Genomic DNA, 16,886 nt, shown 5'->3' with positions numbered 1-16,886 from the left:
CTGCCTATGTTACGGCACACAAATGGGTACAGCAAACATATCATCTGATATGAAATGGCATTTTCTGCTTATATAGCAATGCCTTAACTGAGCGCAGTTTGGTTTACAGATTCGTTATAAATGGGCACATGAAGGTTTGGCTACAGGCCATTGTGGTGTTCAGTCCAAACAAATATTTCATAGCAATCAGTCGGTGCTGCTTTGTCTATAATTTTATAGTCTTCACTAGAAGAACACAGAACCATCTTAAAACTGAAAGTTCACAGCTCTGGACACAATGAATTGGAGAGACCAGTGACAACTGAAAATAAAAAAAAGTTGTGTTCGTACTGTTTTACATGGATTATATAACTTTTAATCAACCTAGCTCAACATCAATATATGTTTCTGGACTAGAACTAGAACAGTCGCTAAAATTAAATGGGACTTCTGTTAGGGCTGTATTAGAGCATTATATTTAGCTCCATTGAGTTCCCTATGAACTCTGATCAGAGCTGATAGCTGCCACCGCCATGTGTAACAGTGTAGATGGTGTGTTCATGGTGTTAACTTGCAGGACGTTGTTTTACATATAAGCCAAGAATGAGTTTGTGTTTATGAAAAACTATGTATATACGCTGACTGTAGAGGGAACATAGAAAGGAACTAATCTGAGTAATAAAATTAACAAAGCAAAAGTTTTTAATCTATGTTCAAAGAAAAACATATTAACCTGATTCATGTAAAGGATAACAGTTTTAAGAGTTTATTTCTCATTAAATTCATAAGAAAGGACAAATGCTTCAAGAAACATGGTTTTTCTTTACTTTGTTTGAAACAAACCAACAAACAAACAAACCAATAATCAACCAATGAATTGAAGAATGAGAATTGCTTGCATTAAAATTTAAATATAAAACAGCATGTTCTCTTTAGTCTATAAAAATATTTTTGATATGAAGAATTGCCCTCGCTTAATAAACAAATCCTGAATCCTACCTGTGTAAAATTTGATTTGTATGTAAACCTGCTGACTGATTCAGATTTCCCAAATGTGACACACACATCCCCCTCCTTTTTTTAATCAAAACCCAGTAATTGCCTTTAAATCACAAAATTATTTAAGTAGCTTATAAAAAATATAGTTCATTTGCAAAAGCATCATTAATACCTTTACAATGATTTTCAGAGCAGATGAAATAGTACAGTATCAAGTTTTAAAAGACACAACACGTTTTGTTTTTACGTTTTTTGTGTAAATCATTGCTGCAGGTCATTAAATCATGTTGCCATACATTATTTTACAATCCAGTGGATCATTAACATTGTTTCACAGCAGTGAGGCATATCTAATTCAACTCTTCTGGAATCTGGCCTGGTATCCTGAAACCGGTCGGCCCAGTATGATCCAGAGGGGTTCTGGGACTGGGGATTGCAAAGCTTGCATGTGTCTCTATTGTGCAACTGGTCCTGTGGAGGAACTGCAAAAAGTTGTCATGGCCTGAGCCCTCATGGCTGGAAAAGGCCAGGTCCGTTGGGTATGCGGAGTAGCAGCGCCTCAGCTTAAGCAGCTCCTCGCGGATTTGCCTATTTAGAAGTCCGTAGAAGAAAGGGTTCATGGCGAAAGAGGAATACGCCAGCCAGGTCACCACTTCTTCCAAGTCATTAGGGGCGTGAGGCTTTGAGTTCAGTATCAGATGGAGGTGGAAGGCAAAGTAAGGCAGCCAGCAGATTAGAAACTGACCGACAATAATCACCAGGGTGAGCGCAGCTTTACTGCCGATAAAAGGCCGCCTACGTGTTATCCTGTGCGGGGCAAGGCGTGTTGTAATGATGGTCGTCTGGCTGTTTATGGAGTCGGAGCGGGGCTTGACTTGGGCGTTCGTCCACGAGGGCAGAGGTCCGTGCTGCCGCGCGGCCACGCGGGCCACCTTGTACACATTACAGTAGACGGCGAAGATGACCACAGCTGGCAGACAGAAACAGGTGATGCTGAAGAGCGCAGAGAAGATACGCCTGTGGTCCCGGTGGCTCCAGTGAATTGAGCAGTGGGCCGCACTGATGGACCTCAGGTCATAAGATGGCCATCCAAACACGGTGGAGAAGCCCAGAATGGCCGAGGCCACCCACACCATCACCACCACAGCCGAGGTCAGCTTCAGGGTCATCTTGACCTCGTAGCGCATGGGATGGACGATATAGTAATATCGTTCCACGCTGATAGCTGTAATGGTGAAGATGGAGGCAGCTATGAGGATCACATTGAGGAAGACATAGACCTGGCACTCCAGCACAGTGAACACGACGCCGGCAAAGTACGGCGAGCTGGACACGATGCCAAGAGGCATGAGCAGGATGGCGCACAGCAGGTCCACCGCACACAGGTGGCACACGAAGGCAAATTTCCTGAGATGTGGAGCTTTGATGACAACCACCATCACAGCAGTGTTGGCCAGAAGTGCGAGAACGTTCAGGGTCACCATGAAAAGCATCCCTGTCAAGTCTTTGAACCGCGTCTGCGGGTTGGGAAGTGTGCCGAGCTGTCCGCTGGGAGAAGAGGGCGTAGGCGCCCATGCTGAGGTGCTGTCGTTATACTCAGAGGTGAAAGCGGTGCTTGACTCCTCCATCATTCATAATAAAAGTGTCAAAGAAGAAGTCTGTGCTCCGGTTTTTTCCATTACTTTGTCATCGGGCCAAGGGATTTCTCGGATTCCAAATACAACATTTCTTAACTCCTGAAAAGAGAGGAAAAAAGGTCACATTTTCTTGTATTTCACCTAAAGATTGAGCACAATCAAATTTTTCAGAAATGAAAACAAGAACTGATTGTAACATTTGCTTACGGACATCTTTTAAGAAGGCAATCCCATGCATGCTCATTTCTGCTGCGGTAAACAAGAATTACCATCTGTGAGTTGTACCTGTGTGCATACGTTTACGTAGGGCCCAAATTCCAACTCCTTTGTTTAGTTCAATGGCCTGTTAAAGGTCATGCCACAGCCGCTCAATCAAGTTTAAACCCAGACGTTGATTAGGCTACTTTAACACCATAACACACCTTCCAGGTGTGCTTCAAATAACTGTCTTGCTGGACGGACAGCCTCCCATAGGATTTGCTGATAAAGACCACAATTCATCATTTCATAAATAATGAAAGTACTGACAAGATCTACATTTTCTTTGCCAGAGCAAAAATCAAGATGTTTTAGGGGCCTTTTAATGGTTCTCACCTTGTAGTTTTCCCATAGAAGCCATTTTTGCCCGATCCTTTTCTTGCTATTAAATCAAAAACACTAACCTTGGTGATTTAGAGATTTGGATATCAGTGCATTGTTGAAGTGATGTTCATAGGCCAGCTATTATTGTGAAAGTTCATCGCTGATCTGTGTTTCTCCATTGGTGGATAATGGCTCTCACTGTGGTTCACTGGAGACCCAAAGCCTGAGAAATGGCTTGTTAACCTTTTTCCACACTGACAGATGTCTGAATTTGTTTTTCCTCTCTCCTTGAATTTCTGTAGATAAGATTTGCTCCTTTCTGAGGTCTTATAGACTAATTCATGTTGTCCTCCAGGTTCTATTTCAGTGATTTCTTGATTCTACGGGTCAGACTGTGGTCAGGCTAGTGTGTTGCTACTGAAACTGAACCAAACAACAAGTAACATGTTCAATAGCCTTTTCTCTTTAAAATGAAACGATAAATTGTGAATCCTTTTTGTTGTTGTTACCTAAGGAAATTTGAATATTTAAAACATTTAAGTGTGTTTTAAAAAGTATCTGAACAAAAAATGAATATTCTGTTTTCACAATTAACATTTCAGATATTTTAACTGTATTTCTTCCCATGAGAACAATTTTTTTCTAATTCATGTGTTTATGCTTTCAATGCAATTAAATTTTTCCATGAGAACGAACATTGTGGATTAGTGAAATGCAGTTCTCTGATTTTAAATATATGTTAATGTTAAAATTGCTTCACGTCAGCTTCCTAAGATAAGATAACAGGAAAAAAGATCATTGATCTTTTGCTGGGAAAAAACCTGGTAACAACCTTAGCAGGGAAACAATACATCAAGCACAGTATACGCATTAGTACAAGAATGAATGTTCAAAAACACAGTAATCATACCAATATGCAAAGATTTTTTTTTTAAACAAGGAAGACTTAAAAAACATATTGTATCTTTATGAAGTACAAAAAATAAACATAAACAATGTGCAGCATGCAAACAACAACATGAATTTCATCAATCTTGTCATTTCTGCTTTAACTTTCTGTTCTCTCTTTTCTCTTCATAGTAGGTACACCTGGTCTGGCGTTCTGTTAGCTGTGACATCATTCAGAGAAGACGGCTCACCCGCTATTACCATCTAATGTAGAACAGATTACTAGATCAATGTGTGCTTCTGTGCTTTTTTGTTTCTCTTGTTGTGTCTCTGTTCTGTCTTCTGTAACCCCAGTCGGTCGAGGCAGATGACCGTTCATACTGAGCCCGGTTCTGCCGGAGGTTTTTTTTCCCGTTAATGGGTGGTTTTTCTTCCCACTGTCGCTTCATGCTTGCTCAGTATGAGGGATTGCAGCAAAGCCATGTACAATGCAGATGACTCTTCCTGTGGCTCTACGGTTCCCCAGGAGTGAATGCTGCTTGTCGGGACTTTGATGCAATCAACTGGTTTCCTTATATAGGACATTTTTGACCAATCTGTATAATCTGACCCAATCTGTATAATATGATTGAACTTGACTTTGTAAAGTGCCTTGAGATGACATGTTTCATGATTTGGCGCTATATAAATAAAATTGAATTGAATTGAATTGAATTGAATTGAATCAATCTGTAGCCATCATAATTTTTAATTAGTCATCATAATTAAATCAGTAGCAGTGTACACTGTGGGGGCCACACTCTGTTGCTAAAGGAGCTGGTTAGAGATCCCAACCACGCCCACAAGTGAGGCCCACATCCTGCAGTAGGCAGGACAGGACAGTGCTGGCTTCACATAACTCAAAATGCTAACCGTAATTACTAATGGAAATCATGTGTAAGTCATAATATGAATGGTGGAGATCGCCAATGAAATTCCTACAAGTTTAAACATTGTTTTGGAAAACCAAGATAAGATATAAATATGTAAAACAATTTTACTTATTGGATGTCTAAAAACAGCTTTGGTGAATAAATAGAAATAATGGAATTGCAGAGATGATAAATGGCTTGAACTTGTATCGCGCTTTTATCGAGTCCTGAGGAACCCAAAGCGCTTTGCACACATTCAGTCATTCACCCATTCACACACTGACAGTGGTGAGCTGCATTATAGCCACAGCTGCCCTGGGGCAGACTGACAGAAGATGGGCTGTCATACATTCGGTGCCACTAGACCCTCTGACCAACATCAGCAGGCAAAGCGGATAAAGTGCCTTGCCCAAGGACACAACCGGCAACCCCCAGCTCCTGCGTCACTGTTGCTGACATGTGAACTGCCCGTCATTACTGGTAAGAATTTAGATATCCTCACTTCATAAGGAAAAAGTTTACATTTGGATTCTATGAGGAGCATCTCGTAAATCTCTGAGACATTTATTTTATTTACAAATAACTGAATTGTGCAAAGGCTATCCGTTTTAGGATTCCCTCAAGCTGACATAATTTTGGTGAAACTGCTGTCAATTCATGAAATAATAACCCTGGCAGATTATTAAATAAATAAAATAGAGCTTAATTTTAGATGATCCCTTATTCATTACAACAGGTGACATAACCAGTGATATCTGCAATAGATTTGGAAACTTCAGCAGGATTATGAAAAATAAAAACTGTTTTCATTATCTTCAGGAAAACTAAAGAAGGGACACTGAAAGATAATGAGAGTTTTGTTTCAGTCCAGCTGTGCGGCTTGCATTGCAGTGATTAGCGTGTGATCGGTGCCCTCCTTCACGACAACATCAAAGAGGATGTTCTCTTCGAAAACAAATCAGAACAAATCAGAACACAACTTAGAAAGCCTGGCACTAGTCATGGAACAGAAGTCTATTTAATATTCACGCTTTTAGATGCATTTCACATTTTAGGATAATCTTTTTGTGGCTCTCTGAGCTCTTCTTGATTTTAAAAATCATATTTATGGCTCAGATTTGAGACAGTGTGTACTAAATCCATGGTGCTGATATTCCCTGCTGCTGTAATCTTCTCTGGTGGAAAGTAATTGGTGTGCCAGTTTTGTGGCGAGGTTTATCCCCCGGAAAGGGACTTACAAATGTACATCCTCATATTATATAAGGTTGTTCTCAATTTAGACACGTTCCAGTTGCAGACCAACATATGCTACAGGCATCAAATGAGAAACAATTAATGAAATCCACCAGATATCTGATTGGGGTTGTTCAGAAAAGTTTAATACTACCCAATATGCCTGAATAATGCCTAATATAATAAAAGGTTAGATTATTGCATACAGTTCTGGAATTATAATAGCACTTTATTCTTTTGCATAAGTCCAAACCTAAAAATATAAACAGATTTTCTTACAGTAAGAATAAAATGGTGTTAATTTTAAAGTTATTAGACTAATAAGAGTGCTGAAAAATGCTATGACAAAATAAATAAATAAACCATAAACAAAAAAATAGCTTGTGTCATAACAGAAAGTTACTGAGAAGAATGGGAAATCTTTTTTATTGTTAAATTTGAAATTATTATTAAAAAACAAAGCAATGATTTGAAAAACTAGTTTATAATGTAAGAATATAACTTGAAACATTTCACTTTATAAAAGACGGGTGCATCCTGACACTGAGCCAAAGTTTTTGACTATAGATTCAAACTCTAAAACTCCAAATTAATCTAAGATGGAACTCAAAAGGACAGACACATAGTTTTAACGCGTATTGCAGTTTGAGCTTTTTATTTTGAGTTTTTAGAGATTTTAGAGCCTTTAGAGCATTTAATTTTGCAAACATTTCTAGATGTAACCATTTTTACTGAAAGGTTTTGCAGAAGCATATTGTTCAATTTCCATCCATCCAGTCATGATTAAATTTGATTTAAAGAATAAAATTCAAATTTTGAATTATTGCTATTTATTTGCTCTATGACTTCTTGTAAAATATATTGATTGATCCTATTTTATTATCTCCCTTTAGTACAATTATTAGATCATGACTTTTAAGGACTTCTGATTAATTTAACATAAACACCAGAATGATGTTAAACTGAAAACCCTTTTTTTACAGCGCATATCTTCTTTAATACACTAATTCCTTTCGACTTTCATAAACATGTGCTTATCAAAATAAATTGCACCCCATTCATGCAATTATGTAACAAGACTTACATTTTAAAAACGGTCCTTAGTCCACCGAAATGTTTTTGAAAAGCTGAAAACTTCCAACAGTTGTGGTTCTGTCTTGAGACCCCTTGTGTTGTTCAAAAATCATCTGTCGTGTTAAAATCTGTGATAAAAAAACAGTTTCTTTAAAAGGAAAACATGACCCGAGGGAGGGATGATGCCACCAGAGTGAGAGGAAATGACCGGTGAGAACTGACTCAGGCAGCTGCAGGGACAGACGAGGGAGGAGCCAGAAGCTGGTGATCGCCTCAAATCACTTCTTTCAAGGGATGAGAACACCAAACCTCCACTATCCGTGGACAATAACCATGGCCTCGCACATTCACTACCACACTCTCCCTCGTCTGTCAGCATGAGGAAGCAACTACCACACACCCTGATTTTGCTGTTACACATAATCCTTTATTCTCTCCATTGCTTCAGAGTGAGTGAGGGCACTGCAGGATTGGATGGATTTAGCTTGAGACATTGCACTTTGTTTGACTTAAAAAGAAAAAGTGAATTGTATTTCTGCAGTAACAGAGGTGGTTTGATACAATTAAAACCAGGTAGCACTGCGTAAAAAGATATTCTCGCAGTTTTATATTAAATCGAACTAAACATTTCCTGTTTCAAGCGAGTCAGGATTGACAACATTGTTTTAATTTACAAAATGCCATAACAACAGATGCTGGTGAAGATTATCAGTCATCCAGGTCAAGGTCATTCCAAAAAAAGTAAAAAACAAAGCAACTGGACTTGTTTTTTTCGTAGTTGAACTTTTCAACTACGAAAAAAACAAGTCCAGTTGCTTTGTTTTTTCCTTTTTTTTTGGCATAACAACAGACAACCTTTCTGAGAATTTTCTTTTGCTTTCTCATAATTCGAAAGTTTACATCCATTTAGATTAGTATCCTTTGAAACAATCCCAGAAAGCCCAGACAATGATACCTTGACTTTGTTGGTTTTGAGGCACCGCTGTGGACTTATTTGAAGACAGAAAGACAAAAAGAATGTTTTGATGCATAAACAAAAGACCATGTGAAGAAGCTGGTTGACGTTCATTAGAAAGTATTGTAATCCAGCGAAATAAATTATGGACATAGGCCAAAAGGCCACTCAAAGTGGCGTGAAAAAGAGATTAGTTTGCAAACGCACTCAGGGAAAAATGCCTTATTTTCTGGGGACATGTCCTGTGGTTTAATTAAACTAAAATCTAAACATTTGGTCATAATAGGCTGTGTTATGTTTGAATGAAAAAAGGGGAAGCTTCCTGAATCCCACCTGAAATTTAGGGCAACAAAGTCAATGTTTTGGAGTGACCGTCACAAAATGCTGATCTCGGTCCCATAGAAAGTAAATAAATCTGTCTCATGAATTTGGCATTTAGCAAACACAAATTATTTTATAGTCCTTGCTGGCCTAAACAGGAAAAGTTTGTTTAATATCAGCAATGTTCTTCTCTGTAAATATCTAGTTTCAATTGTACTTGCAGTGTAGCTTTCAACAAGACTCTGCATTGACATCTGTTCACTGATGGAAAGAAAAATGGGCTCTGAAGTGAACATACTGTGCTTTATTTAACTGATTATATAGAAAAATGACAGTAACTGGGGAAAAATACATGAAAAACAGATTATTTGGAGGAAAGAGAGATTATTACTTACTCTGACTGTGAACAATAAAAACTAAAAAATACATCACTTTTTGCACAGATAATCAGAAACAGCAACAGGATGAAAAGTACCTGTGTGTACACATACAAAGTACACTAGTTAGAGAGATTAAATGTCGTTCTTTTTCTACTCTACCACAACGCACAATCACCTCAACAGATGCTGGGTATACACGCAACATTTTATAATGTTATCAATCTTGCAGACACTCAATATGCAACACAGAGCTATCAAAGTAAAAAATGGTAAAACGTTTCATTTGGTTAAATAAAAAAAAAAGGCAACACTTCAGATCAGACAGCGACAGAGCGGCAGGTCGGCAACCGCTAGAACTCAGAGTCAATTGGCGCTGTGTCATTTCCAGGCAGAAGCAAAGCATCTTGGCAGAAGGTTTGATCAACAGCTGCTCTGCTTTCAGCTTTGCTCAGCCCCAACCTCTTCTTCAGCAGCTTGTCCTCGTTGTTCAGCTTTGTGCGGATGGCGTATTTAATCTGGGTGGAGTCCACGGCGAACTTTTCGGAAACATGATCTGATGAGGGGGGGGGGGGGGAGAAAAACACACCGCAAAGTCAGGCTGTCGTTACGCCGCAAAGAGTTAGGTTTGAGTTTTGGTTAGTCATCTTCATCTTACCCATAAGGCTTTTTAAAATCTCAGGTGGTAGAGGAGGCTTGTGGCTATCCTCTCCTGTAAAGTTGTTTTTCCGGCCCTGCAGACAGTGTGTGGCCAAAGTGTCTCTGTCGAAAATGATCATCAGCAGAGCGCCGACGTACTTCTTAAAGTCAGACATGTCTGCGATACGCTCATAAAGGTCTTTGGGCACTCGGATATGCTCAGCAAGATACACAAAGTCTTCCTGAAAACAACCAAAAACATCCCGCAAAAATCGATTTAAGCACAGTGATGGATGATTCACACAGAACCTTGATTTCATCAAAACAGTGATCTTAAGCATAAAAGTATGCAAATACCCAGCACAATCTGATTTATTATTATTATTATTTGTTGAGTATCAAAGTAAAAACTCCTTTAACTGTTTTGATGGCAAGACTGAAGTTTGCGGGTTATTCTGACACTGACCTCTGGGATATTGTGGACTCCTCCCACATGCAACTCACGGTGGCTCGGGAAATTCATGCCTTCGTTACGGTTTTGCGGTTCCACCACTGCCTCACCTCCGTGAAGAACGTGATCCAAAGTTACTCGGAGTTCATTCGCCGTGTGCCTCATCTGCATCATGAGTGTGTTCATCTCTGCAAATGATGTTAAGTCAACAATACAATTGTAAAGCACGTTTTATTTAACTTTTCAATTCAATTCATCCATCCAGCCATCCATTTTCTAACACGTCCATCCCTTGTGGGGTTGAGAGGGGTGCTGGTGCCTATCTCCGGCTGTCAATTGGCGAGAGGCGGGGTACACCCTGGACAGGTCGCCAGTCCATCGCAGGGCAACACAGAGACACACAGGATAAACAACCATTCACACACATACTCACACCTAAGGAGAATTTAGAGAAGCCAAATAACTTAACATGGTTTGGGATTGTGGGAGGAAGCCGGAGTACCCGGAGAGAACCCACGCATGCACAGGAAGAACATACAAACTCCATGCAGAAAGACCCAGATTAAGGGTAGGACTTGAACCCAGGACCTTCATGATGCATGGCAACAGCACTAACCGATGTCCCACTGTGCAGCCCATCAATTCAATTCAATTCAATTCAATTTTATGTGTATAGCGCCAATTCATGATACATGTCATCTCAAGGCAGTTGACAAAGTCAAATTCAATCGAAATCATACAGGTTGGTCAAAAGGTTTCCTAAGGAAACCCGGCAGATTGCATCAAGTCTTGACAAGCAGCATTCACTCCTCCTGCAAGAGCGTAGAGCCACAGGGACAGTCGTCTGCATTGTTGATGGCTTTTGTAGCAATCCCTCATACTGAGCAAGCATGAGGCGACAGTGGAGAGGATTGATACTTTAATCAAGGGGTAGCCTTCAAAAAGCTAGACCCATAGCAAGATACGTATTTCGCTGTATACAAATAGATACAGCTTGCAAGAACAGTTTGGTCACTCAGCAGGAGTTTTCCTGGCATTCTGACATAAAATTGGAGGATGCAGTGAGGCTATTTTTTTTTTCCTTGATACCGTTTTACCGGTCAGATTTGAAGCTGATTTGTGTTTAATCATAGATGGAAAAATCAGTTTTTTAACCATGTGACCAAAGAAATGTGCAAATAAATGACATTTTAGATGACATCAACAGTAACTAGAGATCTGCCTCCAGTCAAAAGTAATCTTAATGTGGTCATGCCAGAAAGTGCTTCAAGATTACTGATTAATTAATTGCTTGGTACATGTTTCCACCAACCTTTGAGTTCCCTCAGCTCCCTTTCGGCCAAAATCCTGCATCTGCGCTCGTATTTGAGCTGCGCCTGCAGCTGCTCTATTTTCATAAGGAGGCTGATGGTGTCTGTTCTGATGCCTTGGCTTGCAAGAGGTTCTTCATCGAAGTCAAAGGTGTCAGGCTGCCAAATTAGAAGAAAAATGATGAATAAATTCCAGAGAATATGCAAAAGCCTCTCTGCTTCATGGTATCATGAGCTTGTTTCTGATACCAAAATAGAGAGGTTTTAAACAGCCACATATTCAGTACAACAGAAATGTCCCATCATACCGTTCCTACTGCTTAAAGTCCTTTCAGTGAGATCCCACAGAAAGGGCTGGGGTAACAGAAGTTTTCTCCAGCTGTATGGAGATAAGAATACCACAGTTCTGCCCCATCCCCATCTGTTGCTGCTCACTGCTGATGAGCCGGCAGAAAGAAGACTCCTGCTGTTTAACTTTGCTTACAAGAAAGGAAGATGTGTCCGTTTACTTAGATTTGCACACAAGCGTATTAAAGCAATCACATGTAAAACCTTTACATTTTTAAAGCAACAGTTTTTATTTAGAACTGAGATTGTTTCCTTATTGTTTTTTTTTTCTTCTTGTTTTATTTTGGTAGATTAGGGCAGCTAATCTCATAGTATCTATTTTTCCAAAATGTGTTTCAGAATTGTTTTCATTTGACCTTTCCAGGATGCCCAGGCAAAAGGAAAAATAACAGAACCAAAGCACATTTCTAACCGTCCATTCTCTCTTGATTTCCTATTTTGTTTGTTGCAACACATCTCTGGTCTATTTTCTTTGTCATCTCTATGAGCTGTGTTACGCTCATCTCTATGAGCGTAACACAGCATTGCCCCTCTCTCACCAGTGACTACAAACGGTCAGACAATTACATGAAAGAAAAACAAGTTTGGTTGTTTGGGATTATTTCCAGTCCTGGAAAAAAAACATGGCCAAGGCATGAAGTTAAAAGAGTGCCACCCATCACTTTATATATATATCATATATATATATATATATATATATATATATATATATATATATATATACTATATATATATATATATATATATATATAGATAGATAGATAGATAGATAGATAGATAGATAGATAGATAGATAGATAGATAGATAGATAGAATCCCCATTAAGAGCCAGCTGACTCTAATGAATTATTATTATTATTATATAAAAGATATGACCACTGATGAAATCAAAGAACTTTGCAACCTCCTGGTGCTGGATTTGGACTCCCACAATCCCATGCGTTCACAAGAACGAACGCTGAAACGTCCTGGGTCAGATGGATCTATTTCTTACCCAACTTGTTTTTATTTTTATAAAACTACACTGTTGATATGACCACGACCCAGTCCAGATTCCAGTATAAGGACTCAAACCAAAACGGTATTTCGTAACAATGGGTTAAAAATAACAACTGTTGCTTTTCAGTAGATGGACATGCTGGATGATTCCGTAGAGTTTTGTTCACCTCGTTGTTGCGAAGAGGCGAGTGGCTGGACTCCTCCGCCATCCTGTATCTGTCCTCCACGGACCCCGCACTGAACTCGTGGCCATCTGAAGGGCTGCCGATCTTTATCATCTTCACCTGAGGCGGTGTTGGACTCGAGCCACAGCTTCTCTTTGGAGGCATCAGAGGAGAGGTGGACCTGGACATATAAAAATACATTGCAAGTGTTGCGTCTCTGCAGAGACGGGGGGGTCAAGCAAACTTTTTTTTTTTTTTTTTATCACCCAGGTTTTTTTTTTTTATATATAAAATGATTTAATGCCATACATGACGGATAGCTTTTTTTGGCTTGCTTAGATCGCTCCCACCGTCCCCTTCCTCCTTCTCAACCCCTCCCACCACAGCAGCTGGATGCAAAAAGGAACACAAACTATCAATCAACGTGTTCTTAAACACGGCTTTAATGTTAGATGGCGCATAACAGTCTCACCTGACCGTTCAGAACACCTTCGGGGAGAGCCCCCTAAAACACAGTCACTGCGGACAAAGTCCAGCGGAAGTGAGGTACATGGAAATACTGCACGTAGTAGAGGAAGTAGTACTACTACTCCAGTATTACAGTATAATGGTCCTGGTGTAGTCGCTTCAATTTTTGAACACTCGCGAAGAAGATTTGTCCACTCGCACGTGCAGTCAAATATCACGTGTATGTGTTATGGCTTAACAACTGAGTGGAAATTAGTGTTTTAGAACAGATGGTGGTTTTAAAAAATCCGTATTTTTTACAATAAACCTGTGGACATTGCGTGGAAGAACGTAGTGTCCCGGAGGGAAGGATTTTTAATCTGTGACTACTTCCTGGTTCCACCCTCTTTTAGTGAGTGACCCAATGGAAATTTGCTATTTGGGGGAGAAGGCGGAACGCCAGGGAAAATGGCAAGGCTGTTGTGAAGCCAATCAGCGTTCGTTATTTGAAGCCGGCGCAGGCATACCACATTGGTGCGATCTACACATGTGGGGGTTGAATGTTGCTCCTTAAAAGTTGACAAAGGGGCGACATAAAAAATCGATTGCCTTGATACACTGGACCCGGTTTTGTCATATTTCATCAGGTCTTCGTCCATTCAGATCATGGAAGACTAAAGGGGAAACCTTAAAAAAACCAAGAAAAGGCAAGAAACAGTACGGTAATCGATTAAAGCGGAAGGTACATTGTAGTAAACTGTTAGCAAAACCGGCTACAACCTCCTGTTAGGGCAACCGTGCCTGTTATGTCGGCTAATTTGTTGTTTTATTTGATCTGTTTACCGCAGGCTGATGGAGACTCAGGGCGGTACAACTACGAGCAAAGAAACAAAGCAAGGGAAATACATGAGAGGAAATTTCCAGTGACTCCGAGCGGAGAGGTTAGAGAGGAGGATGATATCTGTTTTGTTAAATTAAACAACTCATCCTGCTTGGTAGTAAATCTTGGTGTTTAATACAGCACAGATTATGAATTATTTTCTATATCCTTATTCGTGATCAATACGTCTTCAACCCGGACTTTCTTCTCATGTTTCGTGTGTGGACTTTGTTCTAGAAATGGCGGCTGTTTGCATTTTGAAATACCAATTATTTTTTTTATTAAGTATTCTAATCTTTTCTGCGTTGGGTTAATAACAAAGTATAAATCACAGATAATGAATAGCATAACAGAACTACTGAGGGGAACATTTTATTATTTCCGTCTCATCAATAAGGTTTGTTACTGGAAAAGGTTGCTTAAGGCTAATGATTCCTGTAACTTCTGTAACTTAAAAACTTTAAAGCACGCACTGAAATCATGTTTGATTTTGGCTTTAGTTGTAGTTTGTGTCTTTCAAGAAAGAGCAGTTAAAGGAAAGCCAAGAGAAGCCCTTTTAAAAATGTCCTACAGGTCCCGTAGAGGGACACCAATGATGCGCTCTGGTCAGATGACACTAAAAAGGAACTTTTTGGCCTACATGTGTTGGAGAAAATGAAACTTTCCATCTTAGCAACTCTCCATCTGATCAAGTATAAGAAGAATGAGCAACATGTTTGTCTCCGGATGTGAAAAACATTGCCCAAAAGACTAGTTGCAGTGAAACTTGGCACTTCTTCACTTCAGTTATGCAACATCTCCAAAATTACATTGGCCTTTTAATTGTAATGTAAACACATGCAAGGTAGAGTCTGTTATGAGAACAAACAAATCATAACCGTCCCAATCGGTAAATAAAAGAAGAAAAAGCCAAAGATCCTACTTAAAAACGATGATTCAAGATTTGTGTGTGTTTTTGCTTTCACAGTCCTGCATGTCCAAGAAAAGGCAGGCCACGGGGGAGATTGAGTTTGACGAAACTCCACAGGAGAAGAACTCAGATTAGCTAAAACTTTACCTTGAACAGCTGAAAGACGAAGGTTGGCTTGTGTTCATTGTTACATATACAAGTTTAATGTAAGGTTTAACACGTGCTCGTTTAACAGAGGAAAAGAGAGCTGAAGATGAGTCGTTTGAGACCGATCAAATAGCTGGACGACTTCAAGAAGAAGTGGTAAGAAGTTTCTTTTATTTGATTTATTTATTTATTTATTTTTTTAGATTAGGAATTGATGCAGATTTCAGAATTATTTTGTGCAACAATAAACCGACTTAAAAGGGTCCTAGGAAGTGCGAGTCTGGATACTTTTGACATGAAAGCGTGTAGAGAATCAGACATTTCTAAAAACAACTGTGTAGTTGTTTTTAGAAATGAAACAGAAACAGAGTCTGCTGTTTAGGACTCTGTGACGGTCATTGATCATTTACTGTACCTCTGTGTGGTAAACTGACCTTTTCTCTTTTTATTTCAGCTTGAACAGAAAGGAAAGCTCCAGCGTCTTATAGCCAAAGACGTAAGTGTGGAAATGTTCTTCCCCTGAATGTCGGCACATTTCTAGGATCCCTCAGAAAACTAAATACAGTTTTTAAACATAACAATTCCTCTTTCTTTTTCTCTCTTTTTTGTTTAGCTCTTACCACCAGATGCTTCAGAGATCAGGGTGTTAAGAGGCCACAAACTACCGATTACATGTCTGGTCATTACTCCTGATGACAGATGCGTCTTTTCAGCTGCCAAGGACTGCTCCATCATTAAATGTGAGGATTTGGTTCTTCATTGTACTACAGTGAGGCAAACAGTGCTGTGGATCTGTTAATGAATCATGCTAAATGGTGACTTCAGGGGATATTGAAAGTGGGAAGAAGCTCCATACGATTCATGGTGGCAGAAAAAGGGACAGAGGACCGCCCATGTCGGACACACGGCTCTCCTGTGTATGGCCATATCATCAGATGGAAATACCTGGTGAGGAGCTGTCTTTTTTTTTTCCTAGTAATTCATATTAGGGCTGGACGATAAAACTATTTAATCCATTAATTTGAATTTACAGTTTATTAAGATGAAATATTTGGAAAGTAAGGATTTTATTTTACCAATGCACTCATTGGTCTTCCATGACAAAGACGGCACACGTTGCTGTATATATGTTTTGGAAAATACATTGTCAAAAATACTGTAAAGAGGAAACTTTTTCTTTTTAACCATAGTATGATGCACTTTAATTTATTCATTTATTTTCTAAAGTTAATTTGAAGTTACCTAAGAGAAGTGAAGCCTCTTCTTGGCTCATTGACCACTAGTAGCAAACATTTCGTTATAGCTTCCTTGTTTCAATGGCAGGGCCGCCATCTTGTTTTACAAGCATGTTTCACAGCTTGTATTAAGTTGTATTTTGTCAGGTCAACTCCCAGACGAAATAATTTCTTTAATTTCTTTTTGTGAAACGAAAAGGAGGGGAAACAATTATTAATCTGATTTAGTACAGTAAAACCGGGGATTTTATTTTAAGAGCCATATCGCCCAGCCCTATTAGACTTTTATCTACTAGACTATTATCTACTTTTGTTTAGGAAACTTTGTACATGTTGCTTTTTGTTTTTTTATTGTCATATGAAATGTAACATTGACATCTACAAATGTCTTTAGGCCACA

At 39.3% G+C, this 16,886-nt stretch overlaps 2 protein-coding genes and 1 long non-coding RNA gene across 5 annotated transcripts; 1 reads left to right on the top strand and 2 right to left on the bottom strand.

Annotated features, from left to right (window-relative positions):
• Positions 1-906: 906 nt before the first annotated feature.
• Positions 907-7,384, bottom strand: LOC118562523 (probable G-protein coupled receptor). Its single transcript, XM_036134952.1, has 2 exons — positions 7,314-7,384; positions 907-2,714 (listed from the first exon to the last, which is right to left on the bottom strand). Exon 2 carries the CDS (start codon positions 2,607-2,609, stop codon positions 1,329-1,331), a length of 1,281 nt encoding a protein of 426 aa, XP_035990845.1. The 5' UTR covers positions 2,610-2,714; positions 7,314-7,384; the 3' UTR covers positions 907-1,328.
• Positions 7,385-8,863: 1,479 nt separating this feature from the next.
• LOC118556171 lies at positions 8,864-13,373 on the bottom strand. Of its 3 annotated transcripts, none has more exons than XM_036134953.1 (7): positions 13,340-13,373; positions 13,177-13,256; positions 12,871-13,048; positions 11,359-11,515; positions 10,062-10,234; positions 9,615-9,837; positions 8,864-9,512 (listed from the first exon to the last, which is right to left on the bottom strand). In XM_036134953.1, coding segments are annotated over exons 2-7 (936 nt in total). In that variant the 5' UTR covers positions 13,179-13,256; positions 13,340-13,373; the 3' UTR covers positions 8,864-9,309. The 3 variants fall into 3 exon arrangements, with proteins under 3 accessions (XP_035990846.1, XP_035990847.1, XP_035990848.1); XM_036134954.1 differs by having other exon boundaries at positions 13,182-13,256; XM_036134955.1 differs by lacking the exon at positions 13,177-13,256 and having other exon boundaries at positions 13,340-13,372.
• Positions 13,374-15,311: 1,938 nt separating this feature from the next.
• Positions 15,312-16,130, top strand: LOC118562522. Its single transcript, XR_004930643.1, has 4 exons — positions 15,312-15,407; positions 15,706-15,747; positions 15,865-15,991; positions 16,077-16,130. It is a non-coding gene; the product is annotated as an uncharacterized LOC118562522 (long non-coding RNA).
• The last annotated feature ends 756 nt before the right edge of the window (positions 16,131-16,886 follow it).

Source organism: Fundulus heteroclitus, unplaced genomic scaffold (genome assembly GCF_011125445.2).
Source record: "Fundulus heteroclitus isolate FHET01 unplaced genomic scaffold, MU-UCD_Fhet_4.1 scaffold_955, whole genome shotgun sequence".
NCBI lineage: Eukaryota > Metazoa > Chordata > Actinopteri > Cyprinodontiformes > Fundulidae > Fundulus > Fundulus heteroclitus.
Note: the sequence above shows the minus strand (reverse complement) of the source record. Positions and strands in the feature narration are given on the sequence as shown.

Coding starts and splice junctions, on each gene's coding strand:
- LOC118562523 (XM_036134952.1), bottom strand. CDS start 2,609: ATGATGGAGGAGTCAAGCACCGCTTTCACCTCTGAGTATAACGACAGC.
- LOC118556171 (XM_036134953.1), bottom strand. Junction 11,516..12,870: donor CGCCTCTTCGCAACAACGAG/GTGAACAAAACT, acceptor CTAATTTGGCAG/CCTGACACCTTTGACTTCGA. Junction 10,235..11,358: donor GGAGCTGAGGGAACTCAAAG/GTTGGTGGAAAC, acceptor CATCATTTGCAG/AGATGAACACACTCATGATG.